This window comes from Onychomys torridus, chromosome 15 (assembly GCF_903995425.1).
Source record: "Onychomys torridus chromosome 15, mOncTor1.1, whole genome shotgun sequence".
Classification (NCBI taxonomy): domain Eukaryota; kingdom Metazoa; phylum Chordata; class Mammalia; order Rodentia; family Cricetidae; genus Onychomys; species Onychomys torridus.
The window spans coordinates 26,332,032-26,359,676 of NC_050457.1; the positions used below are offsets into that span (position 1 = coordinate 26,332,032).

At 41.8% G+C, this 27,645-nt stretch overlaps 1 protein-coding gene across 1 annotated transcript in view; it reads right to left on the reverse strand.

Annotated features, from left to right (window-relative positions):
- The window catches only part of Mast4 (microtubule associated serine/threonine kinase family member 4), a 581,729-nt gene that overhangs the window by 37,753 nt on the left and 516,331 nt on the right, over positions 1-27,645 (reverse strand). Inside the window, 8 exon segments of the mRNA XM_036206828.1 lie at positions 1,279-1,487; positions 8,391-8,476; positions 10,494-10,561; positions 13,849-13,981; positions 15,260-15,361; positions 19,790-19,999; positions 21,910-21,985; positions 23,954-24,111. Coding sequence (XP_036062721.1) covers positions 1,279-1,487; positions 8,391-8,476; positions 10,494-10,561; positions 13,849-13,981; positions 15,260-15,361; positions 19,790-19,999; positions 21,910-21,985; positions 23,954-24,111 — 1,042 coding nt within the window.

Consider the following 27,645-nt stretch of genomic DNA (forward strand, 5'->3'; position numbering starts at 1 on the left):
GGTCAAACCACCCCTTCCCAGAGGTTGCATATCAGATATCCTGCATATCAGGTACTTACATTATGATTCATAACAGTAGCAAAATTATAGTTATGCAGTGGCAATAAGGTAATTTTATGGTTGAGGGGGTCATTGCCACCTGAAGAACCATATTAAATGGTCACAGCATGAGGAAGGTTTAGAATCATTGCTTTATAGGATTATTTGAGGTTCATTCTATGTAAAGGAATGAGGACATAGCCTCACACGTACCAAATGTGATAAAGAGCCACTATAAGAATAACCACACAATAGTTCAGAAACAAACTACCGGTGTGGTGGAAAGAACAATGGATGGAGCTCAGACAAACTGTTTGGGGCTTTATCTACCCCTCAGGACCTACTAAGGCTCCTTTTCTTGGCTGCCAATCCACTTATCTGAAAAACAGGAAGGGTTTAAGTAAAAATCTCTACTGTTTCTTGGAGATTTACAGTGAGGGCAGTCTCTCCAAATAAAGAAAAGAGCCTAGACTGCACTAAGGGAAGAGGCTTCGCGCGTCTGCTGACCTATTTATTTTACTAACTTTATGTCAACAGTGACGATGCTGAATGGAAAGTCTCAGAAATTTAATGGAGAAAGAAATAAGATTTCTTTGAACATTTAAAATGCGCACCACAAACTGTCAAGGAGGAGGCTGGGCATGGTAGGTCAGATGTGCTGGTAACCCAAGCACTCAAGAGACTGAGACGGAAACATTATAAAGTTTGAGACTTGGTTGGCTATAAAGAAGACTGTCTGTTTAAAAAGAAGAAAGAAGGGGTGGGGTGAAGATTGAGAAGACTGGCGGGATTTTTAATTTCCTACCATAGGCTAAAAAGGATATATTTTAAATTCACTTTTTAAGAAGACTAACTACAAGGAACCCATTTTATGACATGATAAAAGTAGGAAAGAAAAAATCTTATCACCTATATTCCAACTTTAATGAGCAACTGAAGGGAGGTAGTTAGGATTAAAAGCTATTAAAAAAGAAAACAACCTTTTCCCAAACAACACTAATTTTCCTTTGTTATAGTAGCAGGCATTTTATAAGCAATTATCGGAAGTTAATGACTGGGAATGGCTGGCTTCGGTTCCTTATGTGGCTATAGCTGTGTGGTGGCACAAACGCAGCTTCAGCTACAAGAATGTCTGGGTGTAGGAACTGTGCTCTGTGTGTGTGTGTGTGTGTGTGTGTGTGTGTGTGTGTGTGTGTGTGTGTTTGCATGCGCGTGCGTGCGCGCCCGCCACCCATTTACCTTCCACATACTCCATGACCATGCATAGGTGACGCCTTGTTTCAAAGGAGCAATACATGCTGACCACAAAGGGGTTTTCTGCAAAAGTGAGGATGTCACGTTCCACAAAGGCCTGCTGGATCTGGTTCCGAAGGATGAGGTTTTGTTTATTGATTTTCTTCATGGCAAACCTCTGCCGGGATTCTTTATGCCGGACAAAGTAAACCGCCCTGGAATGGAGGACAGAAGAGAGAAGGTAAGGATGCTCAGGGGATACACAAGCCACATAAGCCCCATGCTTTTGGGGTTCATAACAGCTCAAGCTAAGTTCCCACAGCTGTGCTGGTGACTTAGAAACATCCCATTCCAGGCCAAAGTCCTTTGGCTAGATTGACTTTCTAAAAAAGCCCTTTTAGTAAAGATCATGCATAAAGCATCACATTTGCCTTTGGTGCCCCAAAAATGGAGCAGAGAGTCGCCAGAGTGAGCTATTTCCCAAGAGCTAGCTGATGCTTTCCATTCCTCCACAAACAAAACAAAATCCAATATATAAATCAGAACTGGGAAGAATTAACAAAATTGCAAACAGATCACGAGTGACATCCTTCCTAGTGTTAGACATATGTGAGGCACGTTTTCCAGACCAACTAAAGCAATAATTTTCTAAATGATACCCTTGGGATCTGAGTAGAGGACCACAGCTTCTTAGAGTCTCTAGTTTCCAATTGAGAGTAATTACTTCCCATGGAATCTCCAGATAAATGAGAAGTGAGTATGAGGATGTATGAGATTGTTCTGCAACAAAGGATACATTATTTCCTCACTTCGGGCTCCACAGGCACGCCCTCTATGAACTCCAGCAGCAAGTACATTTCCCAACATAACAGGTAAGGGACAGCCATGGAGCTGTATGTCTGGGCCCCCAACCCCCTGGCCAAGCTATGAAGCACCTTTATAGTATAAAATAACCAAACTACGCCACACTCAGTCTCTGCTATGGCCTTGCCCAGATACTCTCTAGAAGGACAGTGAGGCCCCTAAGGCCTGGGATGACCTGGAGAAAGCAGTCCTTAGGGGCAGGAGGCCTAAAATCCCCAATAGGAAAGAGCAGCAGGGAACAGGCCTGTGATGGCCCCTTCCTCACGAGTCATTGCACTTGTTTTCATAGAAAGACAGGTTTGAGATTCCAAGAAGGGAATGATCAAATAAGTGAGACCTCAAGGGCCACTCAGCCTGTAACAGGTTGTATATGCTGTTCTAAGACCAAAGGCATTGGTCAAATAATAATCTATCTAAAAAGCCGTGGGTCATGGTGAATATATATAACTGATAGGCCTTCTAAAACAAGGAGTTATGTGAACTTAGATGCGTTTCCCACTAGCCAGCTCAGTATCTCTGAACAATGAAAGGCTGGCTGCAAAGAAGACTGAGAAAACTCATTCCCTACTTAACTCCTAGCTCAGAGCACTGACATAAGTCTCAGGATATTCAACCCTGATTTAATCCATATCAATGTTTCCACTAAAGTGTTCAACTAGGGATTGCCTTTTCTTTCCAACCTGTTTTTATATTTCCATCATGTCCCTGCCTTTTCTTTGTTCACAATGTCACACATTTGTACGTCTCTCATTCTGTCTTTGGCTTTGGCTCCCTGTCTTCATTTATTTGGTTTTCCAGTTTTCCATTCACTATATAGTACAAAGGAAGGTCTCTTCATGACCCCCCCCCCCTCAAAATAACACGCTGAGTGGCCTGGCACTTTGATTCTCACCATAAAACAACACCACGTGAGAGTTTGCCAGTTGGACATTTGGTACATGCTAAGATATTTTGTACATGCTATGTTAGGGGTCTTCTATGGGAGGCCTCGATGCTGGGCTCCTATAGGCTGCATTGATTCCTTCACCTGTTCTGTTGGTTAGAAGTGATACCAAAATTAATTCAAGCACATGGGAAGAAACTCCAAGATCAGACCTTCACAGTCATCCTTGGTTACATAGCAAATTGAAGGCCAATCTAGGGTACTTAAGACTCTGTTTCAAAGGATTAGCTAATGCAGATAAATAGTTAAACCAATTGTTATGATTTGAATGGTCAATGCCCCCCCCCCCATTCAAGTGTTTGGACACCTGGCCCCCAGAAGGTGGTGGTGTGCAGGGAGGTTATGGAGCTTTTGGAAAGACCTAGCTAGCAGGGAGGAAAGAGGGTGTGGCTGGGTGGTGGTGTCTGCTTCCTGATTTCAGCAAGATGTAACATGTGTGCTGCAAACTGCCACCAATATGGAGGGAGTTCCAGTTCCCCATAGCTCCCCTGCCATGATGGACTGAGCCTCTCAGGAACAGGAACAAATTCTTCCTCCCTTAGGTGGTACGCCTTATGTCTTTGATGGCGGTAAAAAGAAAAGTAACTAAGTAACTAAGATGAAATGTAACCATGACAATGAGAAGCTCTATTGCTAATAAGTGTTTTGGAAGGTTTCAGTGGATGTAAGTGACTCAATAAAATTTAGTGGGAGTGAACTTTCCGAAGGCCAACAAGACACTCAGAGGCCAACATTCAGACTGCTCAAAATTTCAGCTTCACCTTTCAACTTGGGAAGCAGAAACCATGCGTTCGTTATAAGTATGGCTCATATCAACTGTCTTCAAAGGCCTCAAACCTAAAGACAATATACACATGTAGGTTAAACTTAAATGTTTACATGTTTTCAAAATATTTTCTATTATTAAATTCAGTAATCAGCTAGTAGATAGTTCTGTATCTGGTGATAAGCTTTTATTGTATTTTCCCTTTTAAAATGACTGGTTGGAATAAAATAAAAAGTCTGCAGATATTGGTAGGTGTGTCAAATCATGATAGTGACAGGATATGGAGATAGTCACAAAGGAGCACAGATAATAACTTGGCCACCTCCCAAATATGATGTACAGTGGTAAACAATTGTTATTAAAATGGATTTCTGAAATGAGGGATCTGTTTTTAAATAAAATCAAGAACTCAAAATATTAACATGAAAATGATACCTTTTTCTAATTGCTTGCTTCGTCTTAAAAGTCAACTGGATTATAACTCTCCTCCCAGCTTTTCCTTCAATATTTCACAATAAGTTCAGTGCTGTATTCTGTATTCTGAATTTCACACTGAAACTATCACACTCCGCTTTCCAACCAAGTGCTGATCAAGCTGCTGAAGGACTAGATTTCTTCATTAGTATTTGCTGTTGCTGAAAGCTTTGTGGGTGAGGGCTTGTTGGTCACTTCTGCAATGTTGGGCACTGAATATGGGGCCTTGAACATTGTAGGCAAGAGATCTACCACTGGGCGACATCCTTAGTCTCCAGTTCATGTTCTTACATTTCTATTTTGCTTTTGGCGTATTATGCTTCATGCTAAAACATATGTGTTAGTGACTGTTATCTGCCACACACATCCTTCATCTTTTACGCTATGACAATGTTCCAGATCTATTTACATCATCAGAGAGCAGGCACTGAGAAAGAGACCAGCTGATGGACAATGAACACCGTTGAATGCACTATGAATGTCCTAATGACCCAGCACTGCACTGTCTGCTAAGGCTCCCTATGTCTTTGTTTGCTGACTCCCGGCATTGCTGTGCTGGAGAAGACTATTCTGTCTCTTCCTGCACAGGGAAGCCCAAGAATGGGAAATGACGTGGTGAAAAGACAGCTGTAGACCCTTGCCCTCCATAAGCCGGTGTCTCTTTGCCTACACAAGACAAGTAAAGGAAGGCATGGGAAAGGGCTTCTGAAGCCCAGCGAACCCCTGCCCCATTAGAAGCATGGTTCTAGCGCATATGAAATTATGAGACCCTGAAAGCCTAGTGCACAGATGTGAGCCAGCAGATCCGTAAGTGGGAGAGGGAAAGTGTCAATGGACTATAGAAAGGAAAGGTGATCACAGCATGTGTGAATGGGTGTGTGTCAGCTTGCCCTCATGGGTCTTACTAGTAAATGTCTCTGAGCCCTTGAGGGGTGAGAGAATAGGGTGTATCAAGGTCAAAGAGAAAAGTAAAATAGGGGGAGAAATGTTGCAACTTTCAAGCATTTTTAACTGAGTCAATGTTACTCTTTTTTTTTTCTTTGTTTTTTTTTGACAGTGTTTCTCAGTTTTAGTGCCTGTCCTGGACCTTGCTCTGTAGACCAGGCTGGCCTCCAACTCATGGAGATCTGCCTGGCTCTGTCTCCCGAGTGCTGGGATTAAAGGCGCGTGTCACCATCGCCTGGCCAACGTTATTCTTTTAGCTGTGTGTAGTGGTACATACCTGTAATAAGAAGATCAGGAGGGTTCAAAGCAAATTTGGTCTACATAGCAAATTTGAGGCCAGCCTGGACTACGGGAGACCTCATCTTGACACACATAATCCAAAGAGGAAAAAAAAATCTCTTTAAAAACATTTGAGGGTATAGCTTAAAATTCAACCAATATTCAATAGAAGTAGTTACATCTTTAGTCCTCTACTGGGATAACAGAAAGTTTTAATCAAAAGGTGCTTGGAAGGGGAGGAGAACTGCCTGGAACCAGAGGCTCTGTGTATCTGAGATCCTCTTTCACAGACATGTGGAAGGGGTGTCAACTACCACACCAGGCTTGTAAGCAGAGAACACAAAGAGGCCAGGATAGTGATGGCTTTACTAGCCTCCGTCTAAGAGTACCATGAAAAGTTTCACTTCCAGCCAGAGACCAAAGTGGCATTATCACATGGATGGTCAGCAAGCCTAACAGGACACAGTACTGTGTCTTACCATGCTTTTCTAATGAGAGGGTTAGCTCCTAGCAACCAGCAGCCATTTGCAGAGACACAGAATCTGTGTTTCTCTGAGCCACTGATGTAAGTAGTGATACCCTGTTACACAGATACCCAGGACGGTGGGAAGAGCCCAGATCCCCTACCCATCTAAGGGTCTATTTGTTCAGCTAGCCTGAAGACATCATCATGCCTGGTTGAACTGACAGGGGTAGCTCCATTCCAATTTTAAATTAAAAATAATTCAGATAGGAAGGAAATCTGTCAGAAATGTAATGAGATATTACATCTGAGAAGAGAAAAGGGGAAAATGGTTCTGGCTGATCAGCAGAGGCTCCAACAGGCAGCTTGTGAGCTCATTAATGACTTGGCCTGCATCCTGGGTGTTTACTAATTCACAGCTTGTTTAACTTCTTGTATATTCCCAACCATTCCCCAAAGTGTGATATACCTCATCTACTAGACACTGGTTTAATTGCACTACAAATGAGTTTACTCAACCAATTAGAACTCCAAATACTGCTAAGATACATGCCCAAGATTTACAAAAGTGTTGAGTCCTAGAACATCTTACTCCAGAATTCATTCCATTGCTGAAGAAGAGCTGAACGGTGCTCCAACCCTGTGCCTGTGAGATCAACCTGCTGGCTTCTTCCTATTAAGAATGCCTGGGGTCATCTCAAGAAGAAGAATAAAAACCCACAAAACAAGTGGTAATAAACAAAAGGCACAAATAATTGCATGCTAGAGAACTTTCAATGAGGAAAGCAAATATTGCTCAAAGATAACATGTAAAAAGCATTTATAGGCCGCATCAGGAAACATGCCATTTGACAAAATCCTGAAAGCCAGTGAGGCATAGAGAGGGCTCACAAATATTTAAGTTCTTTGCTAAGTTAATGGAGTGGAAAATATTAGAAGTGAAAAACCAGTAAGGAGAAACATCCCTTGTGGCACATCAAAAACACCATCTCATCTGGTCCTATGTGGATAAATGGAAATAAATGTCTCAGGGATTATATATTGCTCTCTGTATACAGATGGAATTGGGATTAATAATTAAGACAGAATTCTTGGGCAATCTAAAATGGACTAGGTCATAGTTTGCATGTTAATTGTCCTTCCACACTACTTATTGGTAACTCAGAATTTACAATTTATAATTGTCACTATTTACCCTACATCCTGGGAAGGAAACTATGTCTACAGTAGTGGTTCTCAACCTCCCTAATTCCGCCATCCTTTAATACAGTTCTTCATGTTGTGGTGACCCCAACCATAAAAGTATTTCGTTGCTACTTTATAACTGCAGCTTTGCTACTGTTGTGAATCATAATGTAAATATCTGATAGGCAGAACATCTGAACTTAGACTCCTTCGAAAAGGTCATTCCATCCCCAATGAGTCATGACTCATGAATTGAGAACCCCTGGTCTATAGAAATGGATCAAGGAATTCAATAAGAGGATCTCAATGGTTCCCACCCAGCACAAAGAAACAAGAAATGTTTAAAGAAATGAAAACACTAAATCTGATGTCACCATTACACAGATATTGAAATATTACTGTGTAACAGAAGTGTACTGTGTGTGTGTACAGTATATGTCAACAGATAAAACACCAAAAAATTAAAACGTGAAAATTCAGTAGTGACACAGGCCTCTAATCCTGGCACTCAGAAGGTAGAAGCAGAAGGATCAGGAATTCAAGGTCATTCTCAGCTACACAGTAGGTTCAAGGTCAGTGTGGGCTACATGAGACCTTGTCTCAAAATTTTTGAGAAAAGAAAACCCATTTTATCCATTACTAAAAGAGATACTAAGAAATAGGAAAGTGACAGGAATTTAGTGTCCACTAGAGACCAAAAACATGTTCTTTGAAAACATTTGTATGAATCCAGAACATAACTCTCTTCCTTCAGGAATAAAATGGATCAAGGAAGGAATGCTAGTAATGTGGTTGGATTACAGTGTTTCATTCAATTTAATAAACATGCTAGTGCATGAAGGCACATGTGTGTGGTGTGTTTCACACAATATATAATATTATATATGATCTCAACCAAAAGCCAAATGCCTTTCAACCCCAAGCACAGATTGAGTCATAGAAACAGGAATGTAGAATATTTTTCTTCTACTTCATAAAATCTTCCTGATCTTCTAAAATAATCCCAGGGTCACCAACTGTGTCTTTGGTTGGGTCTTCAGAAGTAACTCCGGCTTCATGTTACACCCAAGGGGGAAGACCCAGCCTTCTAAAATGCTAGTCCCTGAACAGCATCTACTTGGCATAAGGTAAGAGTGAAGACCAAATGCTGTACTCAGGTGTGTTACAATATTTTAGAGAACAATGCTTTGATAACTCACCCATAGGCTCCATTGCTGATTAATTTAATTGTTTCAAAATCACTCTCTCGGGGTTTCCTTCGAAGTCTCAGGGAAGTATTTGAGCTCTGGGGAACAGAATGTGAATGGTTAAAACACAGTTCCCATTTGGAGACAATGACCGTAATGCACTGTTGAACCTGCAGAGGCGTGGTATGACAATCTGGGACCAGCTCCAAGGATCTTGTAGCCCCAGCAGCCCTGAGATGCTGCTCCTAGCCAGTTCCTATCAGCTACATTTAAGCAAGCCCGTGTTGCCAGGAGAATATGTGTGAAGGTTTTGGAAACTTAAGAATTAAAATGCCAACCCTTCCCTCTGCTCTCAGTCAGTAAAGAATGAGGTCAGCAAAACTGTGTTGGGAGAAGAACATGGACTCCCCACTCCTGACCAGTGCATATCTTTTTCATTCTGAAGCAACTGTACAGATGGTAGGTGACAAATTTCTTTGATGTGGAATGCCTCTATACCAGAAATCTATGTCCTAAAAATCGCAATTCTAAATGACAGTTCTCTAAAAAGTTTAGCTTAGTCAACAGGAATAACCTTACTGCTGTAACAGCCTCTTGTGCCCCATTCATCTCAGCAGCTGCTCTGCCCCCTCCACAGAGTCCAGAATTCCCTCTCCATCATGTTGGAAGACCCCACAATGCTGAGGTATGCATAGGTCTCTCCTGTCAGGACAGCCATCTCTAGGCCCATTGTTTGGCTCCTCTTTGGAAGGCTTGCAAACCAGCTCCTTCCCTTCTTCTCTACTTTGGATCTTCCCTCGTCCTACCATCTCTGCTGGGGAGACATCCCCAGTCCCTGGCCTTACAGCTTCTTGCCCTTCTCAGTTCACAGAGCCACCTGTCTCTTCCACTTCCCCTCGGCCTCTGGCTATAAGACCTGAATCTCATTACTTCATTACTTCCATGGCTTCATGTCTGAAAACAATTCAAGTCAGGGACCACTTGATTGCTCTGCACGGGCCCTTGTCTCATGAACTCTTCCTTCACGTCCCTGATGATGAAATGACTCCGCTTTCCACTGGAAACTCTCCCTTCAAGAGCCTGAGTATGGCAGATTACCATCACTGCTTTACTGGTTCTTGGCTATTTCAAAGGAACTGCAGTTTCAACACATCTCAACGACAACAGTCGTGATACTGAAATTAGCACAGTGACTGTCGATTAGCACTGGGACACTTCCCTAACCACTGTACATGAAACATTTTATTTAGCTTTTATCCAGATGGAGAAACTGAGGCTCAGAGAACCCCTTCCCCGACTAGTATGCACACTGTGTAAGAGAGAGAGTTAGTTTTCAAATCCAGGCAATCTGGATCTAGAGTCTAGGTTCTCAAACCCCAGACTACAGAACATGCTCCTGAGCTTTCCTAACCACTTGGCTTCATCCTGGCTTCTCTAACGGTACTCACTTCTTAGGAGAATGTCCCCAGTCAGCAGGACCTCTCACCAGTACCACTGAAGCTGCCTCTTAACGGACATCCCTGTGGCCACCCAGCCTGCTGCCTGTATCCTTTCTGCTGTCAAGCCATGACTCTGGTGAGGCCATCTTCCTGTTTGCCCCCTCCTTTCTCATACTCATTCTCCCCCACTACCCTTAAAATGAAGGCAACCTGATAAATGCGAGCAGGATCCTATTGACTAGTTTCCTTCAAGCTCTCCAGCTCTGGAGGCCTCTATGCTTTTAGCCCTTAGACACACCTTGCATCTGGAGTGTTCCTCTGTCCCTTTATGTCCTACTCATTTGTCCCACTTCGACTCCAAGGCCACACCCTTGGAAAGTCTGCTGGGACTGGCCAACTCAGAAAAAATCTATTTCTGGAATAAGCTACTAGCTCATGGTCATCTTTTCTTCATAGACATTCTTCATGCTCAGAGTTGCCATTTTGGTGTGTGTGATATCGTTTTTTGTACATTTCTGCTTCTCTTAGGAACGAGGCACTAAAATTGTATGCCTCATGCAATGCCCACAAAAAGACAATAAACATTTATGGAATAAAGTAATTAACACAGTCAAAAATCTCCAGATGCTAAGAAACAGAAGAACCAGCATTGTATTTCATCAGGCAAAACACTCACACTCAGCGACTCATCCGTCTCTGGTGTTTCTGCTGTTCCGTTATCATAATTCCCCAACTGAGCCATTTCTGAGTTTAAAAAAAAAAAAAAGGAAAAAATATTGAAATTCTGTAAGAAGACAAAGCCAAAACAGAAGAGAAATAAGTTCTCATTATTTAAAAAGAGAGAAAGAAGATTACAGTTTATACACCAATATGCACATATTATAGCCCAAAAGTCAAGAATGGCAGCTGACATTTTGAACGTGTTCTCTTGACACTTTCTCTGGATCTCCAATTTCATGAATAGCCCGATCTGGGTACATGGGAAGCCAGGCCTCTATGCCAGTGAGCAGTAGACACTGGTTCATGCATGCAGTCTAGCTTGCAAAGCCTTGGGTGAACTAGCAGCAATGTCTATAATGCAAGAGAGGCAAGCCTTCCCAGGACTTTACACACAGCAAAGATGCATTGGCTACAGTTTGGAAGTGATTCTCGGTTGCAGGGACATGAAGAGTGTGCAGTTCTCCAGAGGCAGTTATGGTGGTGGGGACCAGGGGATGGGTATGAAAATATTTGGGCCATCACTTCCTAGCTGAGTGACTTTTTAAGTCCAGGTTCTTCTGAGAGATGTGACTAATACTATGTCTTAGAGCTTTTGTGAGTACTACGTGTGCCAATGCGTGTAAAGCTCTTAGCATATTCACTGATAAGAATTAAGTGCTCATTCAGTGTTGGTTGTTATTTATTAATTACATTGTTCAGAGCTGTCAATTCTGGGCTGGATGCCACAAGCCTGACACCATCTTAAGTCCCTCCCTAGAGGTCTAGTTAAAAGTGACAAAGGCATCTCGTGTCTGACTGAGGCTCAGCCCAGGGCTTGGAGAACATCCTTGAGTTTATCTAAGTAAATGAGAAAGCCTAATTCATTTAATGCTCATCTTTATGACACATTTTATTAATAGGGAATTTTAAAGAATTTTCTCCAAAAGCATTTTTAATTTTTCAAAACTGAATGTGTTCCCAAAAAGTTATCATCCTTAACCATTTTGTAAGCATTTAAAATCGCTCCCTGGATCTTTATTTCATGCTTGTGTCCTGACAAGCACAACTGTCTTTTGAGGGTGGTGATTCTTCACATGAGAGAGAGGAAGCAAAACCACACGGGAGCGCTGTCTTCAGGTGAAAATATACAAACTCCAGATTCTTAAACGGCTGGACAATGGCACCAACTTCCCCACGTTGGACCCGGGGACATTCCTGAGTACAACTGAGCTGAGAGCAAATGCTTTCCTAGTGTCACAGAAATGACTCCAGCCTCAGTGTGATGCAGAGACCTGGACAAATGGAGAGGTACTTGGTTTGAGGAGCTTTCGAGGAAAGAGACAAGGTATGATCCTATGTAGCAAAAACAAATGTAGGGATTTCTGTGACTGTGCTGTCCCAGCACACAGATTACACCTGAGTGGGGACTCCTCCCCCACTATTACTTATTCAGTTTTATGGAGACACAAAGTGGCTTCTGTATTTGCACAGAGAGGGTCACAGCCCAGCCTAGATCTCACTTCTGCATACCAAAGGACAGTCTTCAGTTGATCTGTCTTGAGGTTATCAAGAAAGGGAAGCAGAAGTATCTCAGGGTTTGAAATCAAACTACCTGGAGACATCACATTCTAAGTATTAAAATATACATTGAAAAACTATTCTCAGAATGAATCAAGAAAATTATTAGGAGTAAAGAAAAAATTTTAGTGATAAATGTACACAACTCAAATGTGTCAAAGATCACTTCTATTTGTTTTTAAACATCTATTCACATACAGAAGAGGACATCACATTATTCACAGGCCAAAGTTCTGCCTATAGTGACATGTACTGCCAGAGAAGAAAGTCGCACCGGACTCACTGGTTGACAAGTCATGGGCTGATGCACCTTAACTATATTGGCGTGAAGAGTCACTCTAACACGCATTGACAGTCTTCCCTCTCCAATTATTTTCATAAAAAAAAACAAATTAAAAGATGGTTCTGTTTTAAATAGAATTTCAGCTACATAACTATTATCTGGGAAATCCATATTATTTGTAAGCAGTGGGTAGTAATGGGCTGGAGCCAAGAGTCAGCTTTTGAGGCGGGAAGCTAAGCCATCATTTTGTAATGCCTGGAGAGATTTTTTAAAACTCATCTAAATACCATTAAACATCTGCCCTTTTTATTTCATTGATTTAAACCATTTCTGAAGACTCATGATTCAAAAAGGTAAAGATGGTAATTTACAAGCCATGGGAGAAAAATCTCTCCCCAGGGAACTTTTCAGAAAGGCAGCCACCAGTCTCCGTAAGTGATGAATCTGTTGTGGTATTGTTTTCAGTACATTGTGAATTTATCTGGCATTATCTCCAAGGAATGCATGCATCATTTCACTAGAGGCAAAGATACAATGTCCACAAGAGCAAACACAGCAGGGAGAAAAGCAAAGAGCAGGGCAGAAAGCAGAGGGTGCCCTAGCTTAGGGCAGAAAACAAAATCTCTGCACCAACATTTACCTCTGTTACAGACAGCTGATCAGGTTAAACACCGTCTGCAGATTCAACTTAATGAATCAGGAAGACGCTTTGTAATGAGGGTGTCGATGCTTGTTTAGGAGTCTTTTGGGCTGGTATGCAGACTAAGTGTTGTATATAACAAAAATCAAGTGTTATATATAACAATAATATATCAGCGATGTAGAAAAGGATGGGAGGGGATACCAATATTAGATATTTTGAAAAATTACTATAGGACATTTCTTATTTCTTATATTTAATAGAAGTGTATCTTTCTTCGTGTGAACCAACCATGCATCCTCTAATGAGCTTTAAAAGAAGCATCTCTTTTGACCCCTGGCTCTCTTGCATGTATTAATGTTTTTCATGCTTACTTGAAACAAGTAAGCGAAAAAGGTACCTACCATGGCTGCTCTCAATTTAAAGTCATCCACTGTAGCTGCATTACTTCTAAATTAAATTTAAATGTCAATTTTAAATGAATGACGATTTTTAGCAACACTTTGAAAATTAAAAGTGCTCTCCAGAGGGACCCCACTGAGCTTTTCAAAAGAAGGACTCAGGGAAGATGGAATCTAAGTGCATCAGCAGACATCACATGCTCTTGTGACTGCCGGCCTCTAGTCCAGCAAGGCCAGCCCTGTTCTCTAGCTGCCACTCTTTGGGCATGTTCATTTCTTCCTTTGTACTCAACTGCTTTCTTTCAAATACTAACTGGTCTCCCCAGAATGGGGCTTTTTCATTGAGATCTCCAACACAGGAAAAGTTAAGGCTCATTATGAAGGTCTAGATGCCATGATCAGAGAGAAGGGCAGCCTGACCAGCACTCACCTTCCAGAGGGTCCTTATTGAGCCCCAGCTGGCTGATGATGTACCTGGGAATGTCAGTTTTGATTCCCTGGCCTTCTTTGGCATGGCCTTCTGCGGCTTCCAGTAGGTAGTAAAATTCTTCAGGATCAAATTCCTGGCAGATGACAAGCACAGAATAACATTTCAAAAAGGTTGGAGGTTTTATTACATACATCTTATTCACAACAATGCTGACATGGCTGAATGTTATATACGAAGACAGGAGGCAAAGGCTTTTACACAGTGCAAAATTCTCACTTCATATTTGCAGCCTAGTCCTAGTCCAAGGCAATGCATCTATACAACTGGTATCCTAAAGGAAGTGAGTACTTCCAGTTTTCCAGTTTCTTGGTGATGTAACTTCGAAGGTAATGTGTCCTACTGAAGATCAGGAGCCCACTGTCAGACAAAGGGTTTACTGGTGCTCTCTTTTGAGCTGAGGTCTCAGTGTGTTGCCTAGGCTAGCCTCAGATTCCTGAACTTCAGAGGCCCAACCTTCCACCTCCGTCTCCTGAGTAACAGAGACTACTGAGGTGTGTGCCACTATGCCTAGCTTGGTGGGCTTTCTCCCCAAAGTCTCCCCTGCTGTGTCTCATCAGCCACTCGTATGTATTTATGGAGCTATGAATATTTCCATTTCATAAAACATTATGAATGCTAATTAAAGTGAGGATGAAACCAAAGCACCTGCGACCGTACATGTACCGTGAGTGATGTCGAAAGCTGTTACACACGGAGGGACATTAGTAGTCAGCAGAAGTTAAAAGTGAATTTTCATACTCTATTAATAGGCCCTTAAAGAATTCTTATGCCCCCAACATCAACTTTATTTACAATTTGGACTGAAATCTCAAAGAATCATAAAAAGGAGGAAAAAAAAGATACACACACTAAAAGCAGCTCTCTCTTCAGATCTGGATGATGCCTTGCTATATAGTCTTTCCAATGGGTTGTCAGCTAGCATGGATTTCTAGCACAGCACATGTTAAAAACAATAACTGTAGCCACTGGTCACCATATCCCCGACTGCCCTCTGCCTGAAACTTAGCAACTCCAGGAACATGAGGCATAGTAAGCATTTTAAATTAGCTGTGGTGTAAGGTTATCATGCTGAAATAAGGTCAAACATATTATTTCATGATCATCCTTCAGGTTTGCCCAGAATACAATATGACTACTGTTAATAGCGGCACCAGCACCAGATTTCCTTCTCAAAATCAGAGAAGACAGGCCACATATGGATGCCATCATAAGCATCCGTATGGTGTCGTCCCTCCTGACTCTTTCTATTTAGCACCTGTGGTTAAAAGTTAAATGAAACTGGAGCCTTCTGCTGGTCGCTACTTTCCACAGTTAACCATAAATAATATAATTGTATCTATAGGCAACTTACCAAGCACTCCAAGAGCCGAGCAGGGCGGGCAATAACAATTAAGATCTTTCGGACTAGCTGTTTAATAAATGCCAGTTCTCCACTCTCAGAGCGATCATGAGCCTATGAAAAAGCAATGAACAGAAAGATGATACAGAGGCACCACTAAATGGAAAAGAAAATCAGCAAAGCATGCTAATTAGATAATTTTTTTTTTTTAAATCAGAAATTAAGTGACTTAGAAAACACTCTTAACAGGCATTATCTCTAACATAAATGGACACTATCAGATATCTACAAAATAGCTCTATTAGCTAAAGTTTAATGGCAAAACTCTGATTTATTATGTCTTAGAAATCTAACGTAAGGATAAGGACTGTTAACATGAGCCATGAATGAAGGAGACATTAACCTTATGATCCACTAAGAACAGGAGGCCAGCTGGGGCAGCTAGACAAGAACTTGGACTCGGCCAATGAAACATTGTAGAGGTACAAGTCTAAGGTAGAGATGGACTGCTTTTGTTATCCTGGGCCTCTAACATGGGCGTCTAACACACTCATGACATGTGGTTCGTGCACATGGTATGATTAGCCTGCAAGTTAGTTATTTCATCATGTGGGATGTGTACAGTGTCACTGAATGTATTAACCAGGTATTATTCATATTCTGATATACATGCAGATTCAGTGACACAGAATAAATAACACCCAGGCACTTAGCTCAGCAACACTGAATTGGCTTAAGAGCGTGTTAATTTTTATTTTACATGTGGCCTAACCACAATAAATATTCCAACAGCAAGGCTCAACTTGTTAATAGTCACTGACATTTTTAATATTTACTTGAAATCTGACAATACAATGTTAAGGCTGGAATAGGATAAAATTTGAATGGAAACTATTCATGTTCATTTTTTAAGGATCTCATAATTTTTAAGGTTTTATGATACACTTTTCTAAGGATTTAGCGGGGAAAAAAACTAATGCATTGCTGGTGCCATAGGTTATAATTTCAGAAACATTAAGAATCATTTTTTTAATCATTCTTAGGAGTGCTCATCAATAACAAGTCCCACCTTCAGAAGAGCTTGTAGACAAAACTTACAAAAAAATGATTATAACATGTCCACTGTATTTAAGCTAATGTCCCAACACACAGCTTGCTTGAAAATAAAAATGAGGAAATAATTGTAGAACATGTTCTACATCTTTAGAAAAAAAAATACCCCACCTGTCACACACAAGCTAACTTTAAATTTTCTTTCTAACATTTGTTTTGCAAGAAAAAGAAATTTTGGAAAATACCATTAATGCTAAGAAATATGACTTCTATTCATTTTGTAGTTCATCATTAGCCAAACACAAATCTCCAAAGAGAGATTGAAAAACAAACCAAAAGGCTAACTTCTTGGTGACACTTTGAGCTGGATGTTGCTATCATAATTGCTGTTTTATGAATTCACAAATACAATGAAAATCTAAAATACTGAGGTAAACTTGGTTGTCTCTCCCCGCAAAGGGGAAATGGTCAACTCAAATGGCAAAAATTTCATTTCAAAGACCATAACCATGATGGCATGTCCCAACTTCTAGCAATTATCAGCTATGTCTTCCTCCAAGACACACGAGTTCTATTAGCTCAAATGATATTTTATTTACAAACTGGTGTAGGAAGGCAGGCTCCACTAAAACAACAACCAGTAAAGGGCACAGCATGAAAAGGGAGTGGCTTCCTGCTCCAAAGACACTCACTAGCAGAGTCCCTGAGTCTATATTGTAAGTGTTGGCCACTACTGAAAAGGACTGTGACCCAGATTTGAGAGTTAGAGTTTCCTTTGTGTTTTGTCTTCTTTGGCTAAATACACCTCAGTGAAAGAGAGACTCTAGACATAAAAGCATTCGTCTGAAATTGACCTCGACCCTGGGACTTTAAAAGGCATCTGTTAAATCAAGCTGTTCAAACCATAGGACGATCTGCGCCTGGGGTTACTCAAAAGATGGACAATGGAAATGTGGTGAGGAGATAGGCTTGCTGGGCCCAGAGCATCACATCTGGGAATGGACAATGGCTTGCCAAGAGAAACCAGAGCGTGTTCCCACAGCTCTGCTCTCCCTAGAATGGGCATGCTCCTCTCAGACAGTTTTGCTTCAGGCTCTGGGCAGATGCTGGCAATGTGCCTCTAAAGGGAGACTAGATTGTTGCAAATGATGGAAAGAAAGTGGGTCTGTGAGGAAGCATAAGAAAACATGCTTTCTCCTTCCCAACAATGACCTTGAGGCCACTGGTATACATGCTTCTCCAGCTCAGAGAGAAATTTCTCTAAAAACCAACCTTTCTCATCTGTCATTCCACCCACTCAGAAGATCCTTGAAATGCTAAGATTTATTTTTAATTGCCAGGAAACAATCTGCCATGTCTACCATACATCAACGAAGATATCGGGGAGATTTTCATATAAGTAACTCTGGGTACCAAATCTACCTCCTTCAGGAACTGCCTAGAAGGAATGAAAAAATGCAGGACTAAGGTGGTCTTGAGGATGCTAGCCTGGGTGACCCTATAATGGACTAAACCTCTGACAATGGAAGCCACCACCTCAATGAAATGTTGTATTTTATAAGAGTTGCCATAGTCATCGTGTCTCTTCACAGCAGTACACACCCCAACCAGGACAGAGGCAAAGCCCTGAGTATTCACAGCTCCAGTTAAGAAGATGCTAAATCTACCCAGCACTGCTCCAAAGGCTACCCAAGTACAATGCTATACCGAGAGGCAGACAGACATGGGAATCCCAAGTTTGATCACAAGCTGCTGGTCTGAGATATGCATTGAAAGCCACTAAAGCCCCAGGACTGCCATTCAAGACAGACAACAAGAGTACCAGCAGTGGGAAGAGAAGCAGGGGAACACAATGAGATTGGAGAAAACTCACTCCTAGAAAATGTGAGCTGGAAAGGAAATCCTTGTAAGAAACAGGGAAGAAGTGGATGGTGAGGTGCAAAGATCAAAGTCACACAGTTAAGGGATAATGTAGGTACTGCAGTAAAATGAGCCTGCTCCAGGAAACTGAAAACGGACATCGGTGAGCATCACAGGAGGTGTTCAGAAGCCACTCATGGGACAAAGTATTTGGCAACTTCTACATGTTGTATACCATTGTAGGTATGAAAAAATGCATGGCTTTGCAGAGTCCTTGTGTTCCAGATGAAGTACAGTCCATGAACAAGGGCCAGTCCATGCATTATCAGTGCCTCAGGGCATCAGTGCATCAGTGTGTGGTGGGCTCAGTACAACTAAGCCTTTAGCAGTTCCTCCAGCAAGTGCACATGGCCAGGATACTCAAGGACATGGCCATTTCCATGCACGTTCCTTTTCATTTTAATTGGTGGCAGAATTGGTCTATGTCAAATGGTAAATTAGTAACAACCAAACCCACAAGCTGTACGTTCACCCTCCCTGACAATCTAAGGAGCACCGCTTTACTAGTGATGTGTGAGAAATGGGAACCATGGAGAAAATGCTGTTGGGAGGCTTGGACAAGAAAGGGAAGGGAGATGGCAGCTGCCAGCCAGAGAGGCACCTTCTTATCCTGCCAGAACTCAGTCATGTAGGGGGAAGGACAGATGGGTTTCTCCAAAGTAGGATGTTAGTATTTTCCTCTAGTTTAGGAGGATTACTTATATATTCATTCAGAGGGAGAAAAAACCCCACCATGATTACATTTACATGGGTATAATTTATGCCCTATGAGACATAAATGCTATAAATCCACATATAGGTTAAATAGGTTTCCCCATGTAGGCTGCGGCCAATCAATTTCAGTCAGAAGAGCTGTATCTACACTAATTCTATTCTACCATACACATTCCCTTCCCATCCTAGGTGTTATCAGGAGCCAGGCATGAGAGTGTTAGACAGATGGGATCCTGTGTTTATCTGTCATTTTGGAAATTGGATATTTTGTTAGAAGAAGAACTGGTACTCAGGAAAATAGAAATTGCCATTTACTATCCAATACCACAAGCAGGTTAATTAATAGGACACAGAGCCTAGTAAAAGCCAGCAATTTTCCATTTAGCTTTTTTAGATATTAAAATTAGATAGCTCCATCAAGTAACACACATACACTCAGGCAATTTATAATTTTATAGGTAAAGTTGGAGCCGGGGGGAGTCACTGCTTAAAAATCCTCCACAATCCACTTTATCCTAGTGTCATAGATAGTTGGGTCCCAAGGTCCCTGTAAAGGTGATTACATTAACTTTCTATTACTACACATAATGGCCAGAACCAAATCATAACAAGTAGCAATCAGTTTAGGTTTGCTTGCACACTTGCTCTCTGTGTGTGTGTGTGTGTGTGTGTGTGTGTGTGTGTGTGTGTGTGTGTGTGTCCCTCCCCGTTCCCACCCTGCACACTTTCCTGGAATGGGAACTCCTTCATTTAGCTAATTACTTAGAAGCAAATGGTTTCACAAGAAAATATTTTGCCAAGAGAAATGCAAAACAGACCAGAAGAAAAACTATGTGCATGGCACCTTGTTCTTACCTCCTGCAGCAACTTATCTAACTTGTGTTGCAATTCAAGAAAGTATCGTGAGGTGATGAGACCCTGGTGGGATTTATCTAAACAGTCACGAGCCAGCTCAATGATCTGATGGTGAGTGAAGCTAAGCACTCCATCTGCCAAGGGGAGCACATTGTCGGGGGAGTAGCTGGTGATAATTTCCCTTAGACGTTCTTCCATCTGAGCTGTAGCCTGTTGGGAGGAGACACACACACACAGGTGTAACACAAGGCGACATACAAGGACCATGCAAAGTGCGCTCTGTCGTTTCCCAGACCTCTATGAGTCATTAAATAGAATCCTGAGAATTACATTTGCAAGAAGCCTCATTTGGGGGCTGAGGTATGTAGCTCACTGATACAGCACTTGGCAAGTATGAATGAGGCCCTGTACTCAATTTCTAACAACAACAACATATACATGCACACACACACACACACACACACACACACACACACGAAAAAAGAAACTTCACTTCGGCATGATATGATCATGGTGCACACATGTCATCATGTGTTAGTTTGAGCTCACTGACTGAACACCACCAAGCATGAGTGTAAAATGATGGCTGTTGGTATTAGTGCAGCCTCTTTGAACCTCGTCAACCACTGACGAATGCACCACTCGGGTGAGGACAATGATACTACAGGAAAGTGTGCACATGTGGGGCAGAAGCAATAAAGAAAACTCCTGTGCCTTCCACTAGGATGCTAATACTGCTCTAGAAAACAAAGAGAAGGGGAGATGGAGAAGGGAGAGATACCACTCATTATGTAGAATGTAGATTATAAAGAGCTGAGGTATCAAAATGGAAAGGTGTCTTTCTGGCCTTTTTCTGATGTCTCATTGAATGTAAGCCACCCATGTAAACTTGAAATAACTCTAAGGGTGTTTGTGGAGGGCTATGCTCATAGACTCCTTCAGATGGGATATCAAAACTATGAAGTATTTCTTTAGTTGTTATTCAAAACTCAGGATTATGCCAGAGTTCCTCAGTATGAGCCAAAAGTTTGTTTTCTTGGCAAGGTTTCAGTGTGCCAGAAGTATACACATAGCAACTTTCTCCCTAACTGCAAACACTGTACCCTTAGCGCATGGCCAAGGGGAATACCCCTGACAAAACAGATCTACAATTTCCTTGCCAACCTTCATTTTCTTCCCTGTGATTGCCTACTGGCTAATCAATATTCCTGGTTTTCAAGAGCTACATAGGCAGGGAGATTCCCTCTCCCCCTGCTCTCCTCTCAACATTGAACCTCATTAACTAGGCAGAGTCAATATCTGCTTTCCTGGTGGGCAAGCGACATGTGATAAATAGGTAAAACAGTGCTAATCAATGCCATCAATGTGAGGTTCATTACAAATAATAAGTACTCTGCTCCTTGTTTATGAACCCTCAGATCTCCCTTTGTCCTCATGCTTCTAGCAACAAAAGCAGTGGTGATGGTCCAAATGCCATGGTGAGGTGGCCTCTGCCCGGTTATGCAGCACCACGTGGAGGAGAAGGCACAGAACTGAGGTGAGAGAAGGGGTCCCTCGGAGAAGTGCTACTGGTAACCAAGGGGCCTGGCAACAAGCCTTCACACACTGCACTCTGGCTTAAATCTAATTCCTTTTGCCAGTTGAGCCATAGAACTCGCCAACGCATCTCTACTTCTACGGTAATAGGCTTAGCATGGGAGATGGGAAAAGAAAAGGAGGTTTCAAAAGGAAAACAGTGTTCGGGACACAGCGAGCTATGGCTTCTGAGAGAAAAACCATGTGCTCTTGACAACCGCGCAGTAGATGAGGAACATGAGACCAAAGAGTGGAAAGGATATAGGGCCTCTGAGGACAGAGCCTCTTCCTGCACCTGCCAGGGCCCCTGCTGTGGGTACATACCGGCAACATTCATCACACCCACCGAGTGCTGTGTTCTCAGCAGGTGTTGGAGTCACATTTGTTTAGTTGTTTTCTCTTTCTCTAAGGAGGCTGTGGTGCTGCTTAATTCCAGTCATTCCTGGGCTGGACCCTCACTTGTGTAACAAAAACCACCCTACAGTGGCTAAGCCTATGTGGCCCAATCACTGAGATGCCAGGCATCTTCAATTCCATCCATTTACCTTTGGGAACCTTTCTTTGTAGACATGGTTCATCATAATTATTTCATGGTCACAGCAGGCGGGGGAACGTCCAGGGCTGCAAGCAAAGCAAATTACCCTTTTAAACCTGCCACAGCATGAGATGAACATAAGCCTTTTATTTATAAACAGTCAGTTGCATCGGAAGGTGCTATGCAACCCTCATATGAAGAGTAGCCATCTTAGATAATAAATTACAAGATCAGTCATTAGCACACACATATACACACATCCCTGCAAACACACCGACACAATGAATAGGCTTCAAATACAAGCTCAAGGAGCAGCGCAATGTCACAGAAGAATCACAGTCACGGTACTCAGTCAGAAGATGGCCTTGCAGTGGGATTGTGTCACACCCATGGCATGAGCTTGTGTAGTTGTGGCAACCAGTCAATGAACTGCAGTATCGAACAAAACGGGGTGGCTACTAAGGACAACATCCAAGACCCATTTAACAGTGCAATTTCACACTTCTATCATACACCTGCGCTCTGCCACAGACCACCAGAGAGGTGGAGAGGCTTCCACGGCACAGGTGTTGTGGTGAAATCCATTTTCTACTCTAACAAATATTTATTTGGGATGCTGAGGTAGGCATTATGGACAATAAGAAGAAAACAGAAGCACACAACTGTTGTGTTCCTCTGTTGGTTTGCAGCTTTGTGTCCTTTCTGGTAAGCGAGTTGCACAGTTTGGGGGCACCTATATTCTTGGATAGACACAGATTAGGCTAGATGCCCTGGGCACTTCTTCAAGAAAGTGAAAAGTGAAGCCCCTGCAATAAACTATGGTGCCTCTAGATACAGTGGCAAAGCTGTGTTGTGTTTTGTTTTTTTATTCTAGATCTCAGAATAATTTCACATATCCCGCCATTATCCAGTGTGGGTTACTTTGGTACTAGTTTATGATACTATATGAAGAGGAAAGCTACAGAGGGAAACCTTTCTTAGTAGACCTCCATGCTGAATTAAGTACCTGGCAAGCTAATTTTTTTAAACAATAAAACTTTAACAGATTAACATATCAATTCTGACCCATCAAGATTTCTTTAACAGATTAACATATCAATTCTGGCCCATCAAGATTTCATGTTGTTGACAAGGAGACCCAATGCCTGATTCCATCTTCTAAGAAAGACCTGTTGCCCAGCTGCTGGGTGTGCCATCAGCAGAAGTCTAGAGCTGGCTATCTCTCTCCCAGGATAGCCTCAGCTGTAGGAAGAAACTCCCCAGGATGACAGGGCCTCCCAGGATGCTATATAACAAGGCCGAGGACTGGAAAGCTGGGGCAAGGCTACAAACAGAGGGCCACCTCGTCCATAGGGAGCCCAGCCCAAAGTGGGCCGAAGCTGATGGGTCTGTACCATACTGTGACTTCTTCTGCCCTGGCCTGCTTCCCCGCTTTCCTTCCACCAGTGACAACTCCCACAACACTTCCATAAATATCTTGAACAGGCCTCCTGGTTGGGGACACTACTACCACCTGGAGACATAACTGTGAAACTTACAATTCAAAGCAAGGCAAGAAAGCAGCCCTATTCAATACTCAGAGGACTGCATTTGACAAGCACAAAACTCAGAAACCACCAAGTCCTAAGAATGTGTTCATCATCCTGGAGAAAGTAAGACTTAGACGGGAATACAGAATAAGAAGACTAAGGTGGGTTTTATAATATAGAATCTGGAGACAATAACCTCCTGTCTATTCTCTCCTCCCTTTTCAAGAAACTTCTCCCACTTCAGATGATAATATGCACTGCTCTTGGCACCAACATTAGTTGGCCTTGAACTTTCCATGGCTAGACTTTTTTTTTTTTTTTTATAGATAGTCCCTAAGGCTTTTGCAGATTGTGAAAACATCAAAGAAATATAATGTCTTTCTATGGTAATTAACATCACCTATCAATGGAATATCGCACTTGTATTTGTGACGATTCACCAATCAGTGAACACATATACAAACTGGAGAAGTGGTTAAGAACAAACAAGTCAAGTAAATAGCAGTTTGGGCCAGGTCTACCCACCTGAGACTTCGGGAGCGGGGCCGCATGGGCGTGTTCCTGCAGCGGTTCTCTGTGGCAATGCTTTCGGTGGTGCAAAAATGTTTGGACAGGAAGTGTAGTTCATCTGGTGTTGGCTGGTATGGTAACTGGTGCAGCTTCTCCTGGGAGGAACAGGATGACTGGAAAAAAAAAAAATCAAAGTCAAGTTAGGAGACTACCTCCAGAAAAAAAAAATCTTGCTGAAGAGACTCTGGCTGCTGTTCCCAGCCGACACTCCGATTTGTAAGTAAATAACATGATTATATGCTGGGAGATCATAAATAAGGTAATGAAGCCCCCCTCAACAAGCGCATGCTGGTCTTTGATGCAAATGTCACCCGTGTGTGCTGTGAGCACAAGGGAAGGACAGAGAAGTGGAGGGAGGGACCGAGAAGCCAATGTTATTCGGAGTGATAGCACGTTTTTATTTGGATCTGGAGTATTTCTTTACTGATTTTGGGGGTGGGTGGGTGGGTATGAGGGTGAAAATGTCCCTTTTCCACTGACCAGCTTAGACAGTCCTAAAGCTTTACCCCTTGCTGTAGATTTACTCCTTAAAAACCATCCCTCAACATCTGGAATGGGATGGAGAAGGCAAGCACCTAAAACACAAGAGATTTTTAAACAATCTGACTTTGGAAACTGTGCAAGGAAGGAACTGTTGGCTTTCGGGTCTTAGGGCGTGGTAAATTCCGTAAATCAATGCTAATAAAAGAGGTTGAAATTTTTGGATACAGGGAAATACAGCTAGAATAAGCACATTTTTTGAAAGATACTAGTCATTTGAAAATGTCAGTTCAAGCAGAGTTTAAAAACAAACACAAAAACAAAAATTAAAAAACTGCCCTTACAAGAGAACAGTCTTTGTAAATACCCAAGCACTGTAGTGCAGTGGCCTTGGAAATTAATGGCCAGAGCTGGAAATATCCCTACACTTTGAAATTATAAAACGCCTTGCTAAGTACACAGCAAGATAGACAGGGATTTTTATAACGTAATGAGATTATTTTATAAACCATAAAAATGAGAACACTAGAAAGAATTCTGAGATAAACCAAAGCTACATTTGGGGTAAACAGGCACTCCTAAAATACTTCCACTATGATAAAAGGAAATAAAACACATGAGCTAAATCAATTCAGAAAATCTGGCAAAGAATCATAAACATCGAGCAGGAGAGAAGCAGAGGTGGGAATGGCAAAGATAAATTAACAAGGAGAAAAATGGGAGAAATGTATACAGAGGGCTGAGGACACAGCTCAATGGTAGAATACTCACTTCACTTACTCCATGCCCCAGACCTGATCCCTAGCACAGGAAAAGCCCAAACCCAACACAAATACACATACACACACACCTTATCTGTCTCTTCACAGGTAAATCCACGTCCATACTTATTTCTGTCTACAAACCCATTTTATATATAAAGTTTACAACAATCACTTGGGGTAGCTGAGGTGAGAGAGAATTATGTAGAATATTCAGTCCACTTGGTGTGCATGTTGACTGGGGTTGCTATGGAAATACTAATATCCTGGATTATGACTTGCTGCTTCTGTGGCTGACGGGCTATTGTGTATGGGACAGGGATCATACTGTCTTTCTAAAAGTGAAAGTTGATTTTCAAGTGCAGCAGGCACAGGGTTTCTCACTTGAGATGAGGGATGGTACTTGCATGAGACTAATACCAAAAACCTCAGAGAAGGGTCCTTGGAGGAGTCGCCAGAGTACTAATGGGATCCTCAGGAACAAGGGCCATCCCTGCAGCCTTGCTTCTGTGCTTGTGTGTGTGCGTGTGTGTGTGTGTGTGTGTGTGTGTGTGTGTGTGTGTGTGTGTTTCAGCCAGTCTCTTGCTGTGCCACCAAGGCTTCCCTGGTTTCAAGTGATCCTCCTGCCTCAGCCTCGGAAGCAGCTGGAACTACAAATGAGCAGCACCACATCTGGCTCTCATGTGCTTATTGCAAAGATACCTCTGTTGAGCAAAGCCTCCTTGGATCAGCACTTTTAGAAGAATTTCAAGATGGGAGTTTTCCAATATATTCAGTCTCATTACTTCCAAGTGTGGGGGTAGTGTATCTCATTACCTAACTAGCTTGCATATAACTTTGACCACACCATAAATCAAATCCACTCTCAAAGAATGAAGATTTACACTAAAAACTGCTGCTCCTTCTCCAAGCAATTAGACTTCAAATACATTTTCTACATAATGATATCATTCAAACAGCCATACTTCATATTTATGGGTATTTAAATTCTTATTTCTATTCCTTCCCTCACTGGGAAATACTTTATCTGGTGAGAAATATGTGGAGGAATATCTCCCCACTACTGCAACTCCATATTACTTATTTCAAAATTAAAAATTATGATGTGAATATTACCTTACAGAAGTTCCACAAACTACTTCTCACTGCAAAATTTCACATTAAAAGGACTGATAATACTAAATGTTCTCTGTGAGAACAGACTTACTGTATATGACAAAATCTGTCTAATTTTGGAACATAACATTTTTAACACTTGGCAATTTTGAAGTCTCTGTAATAGCCAAAAGATGTAATAACATTTACATTTCAACATGAGTGGGTCTGGAGTACAGCTAACAACACAATTATTTGTGAACTTTTAAATTTTGTTTGAAAAGGCTTCTAGCTTTATCTGTATATAACCTATATATTTTATTTTTTAAAAAGTACATTTTAGAGCCAGGCAGTGGTGGCGTACACCTTTAATCCTAGCACTTGGGAGACAGAGGCAGGTGGATCTCTGTGAGTTCAAGGCCAGCCTGAGCTACAGAGTGAGATCCAGAAAAGGTGCAAAGCTACACAGAGAAGCCCTGTCTCGAACCCCTCCCCCCCAAAAAAAATCTATTTTTGATTGGATAAATGATTAATGGTAAATGAGAATTTTACAAGTGATTCAGATTAGGAGTAGGAAAGCAGAAACTCTTGAGTCACCAGGTGCCACAACTATGCCTGATATTTGAAGGACAAGGACAGAAACCTAAACAGAAGCTTTGCAGCTTCCCATTGTCCATTCTATAGATGGACAAAGAGAAGAGCTGGCTGACCTACGAAACAGTGTGCACAGTCCAGACCCAACAGTCCTTGCTTTTGGCAAAAAGAGAAATTATGGAAACTAAAATTTCATTTTGAAGGGAAGAAATGGGAATCTGAGACCTATAATTGCCTACCACCTCCACCAATGCATAAATCATAAATACGTAAGAGAAAAGCTATTAGAAATGCTGTGTGTGTGCATGTGTAAAAATGGTCTCAGGGTTTCTTTTAGACATGTTAACTTTAAAGACATTATTCTTCATGTAGCTCACCCGCAAAGCTAAGGAAATGCCTCTCACATGGCCTAAAAAGACCCATGACATTAGGGACTGGACCACTTGCCACAATTGTATGGATAAAGTAGAGGGATGGGTAAACAGCCCCTCAAATATTTTCTCTGCTTTAGATTTCTGATCCATAAAATGAGGGGAAAAAACAGCAGCAATATCACAGACTATATTGCCAGCACCCAATGGGCCCAAACGCTTTAGGGAGCCAGACCAGTGCCTATTTTTATAACACTTACAAAAACATCATTAAAAAAAAAAAAAACTATTTAGATCCAATGGTCTGATTCAATGCACTCTCACCCTTCCCTCGTTCACTTTAAGA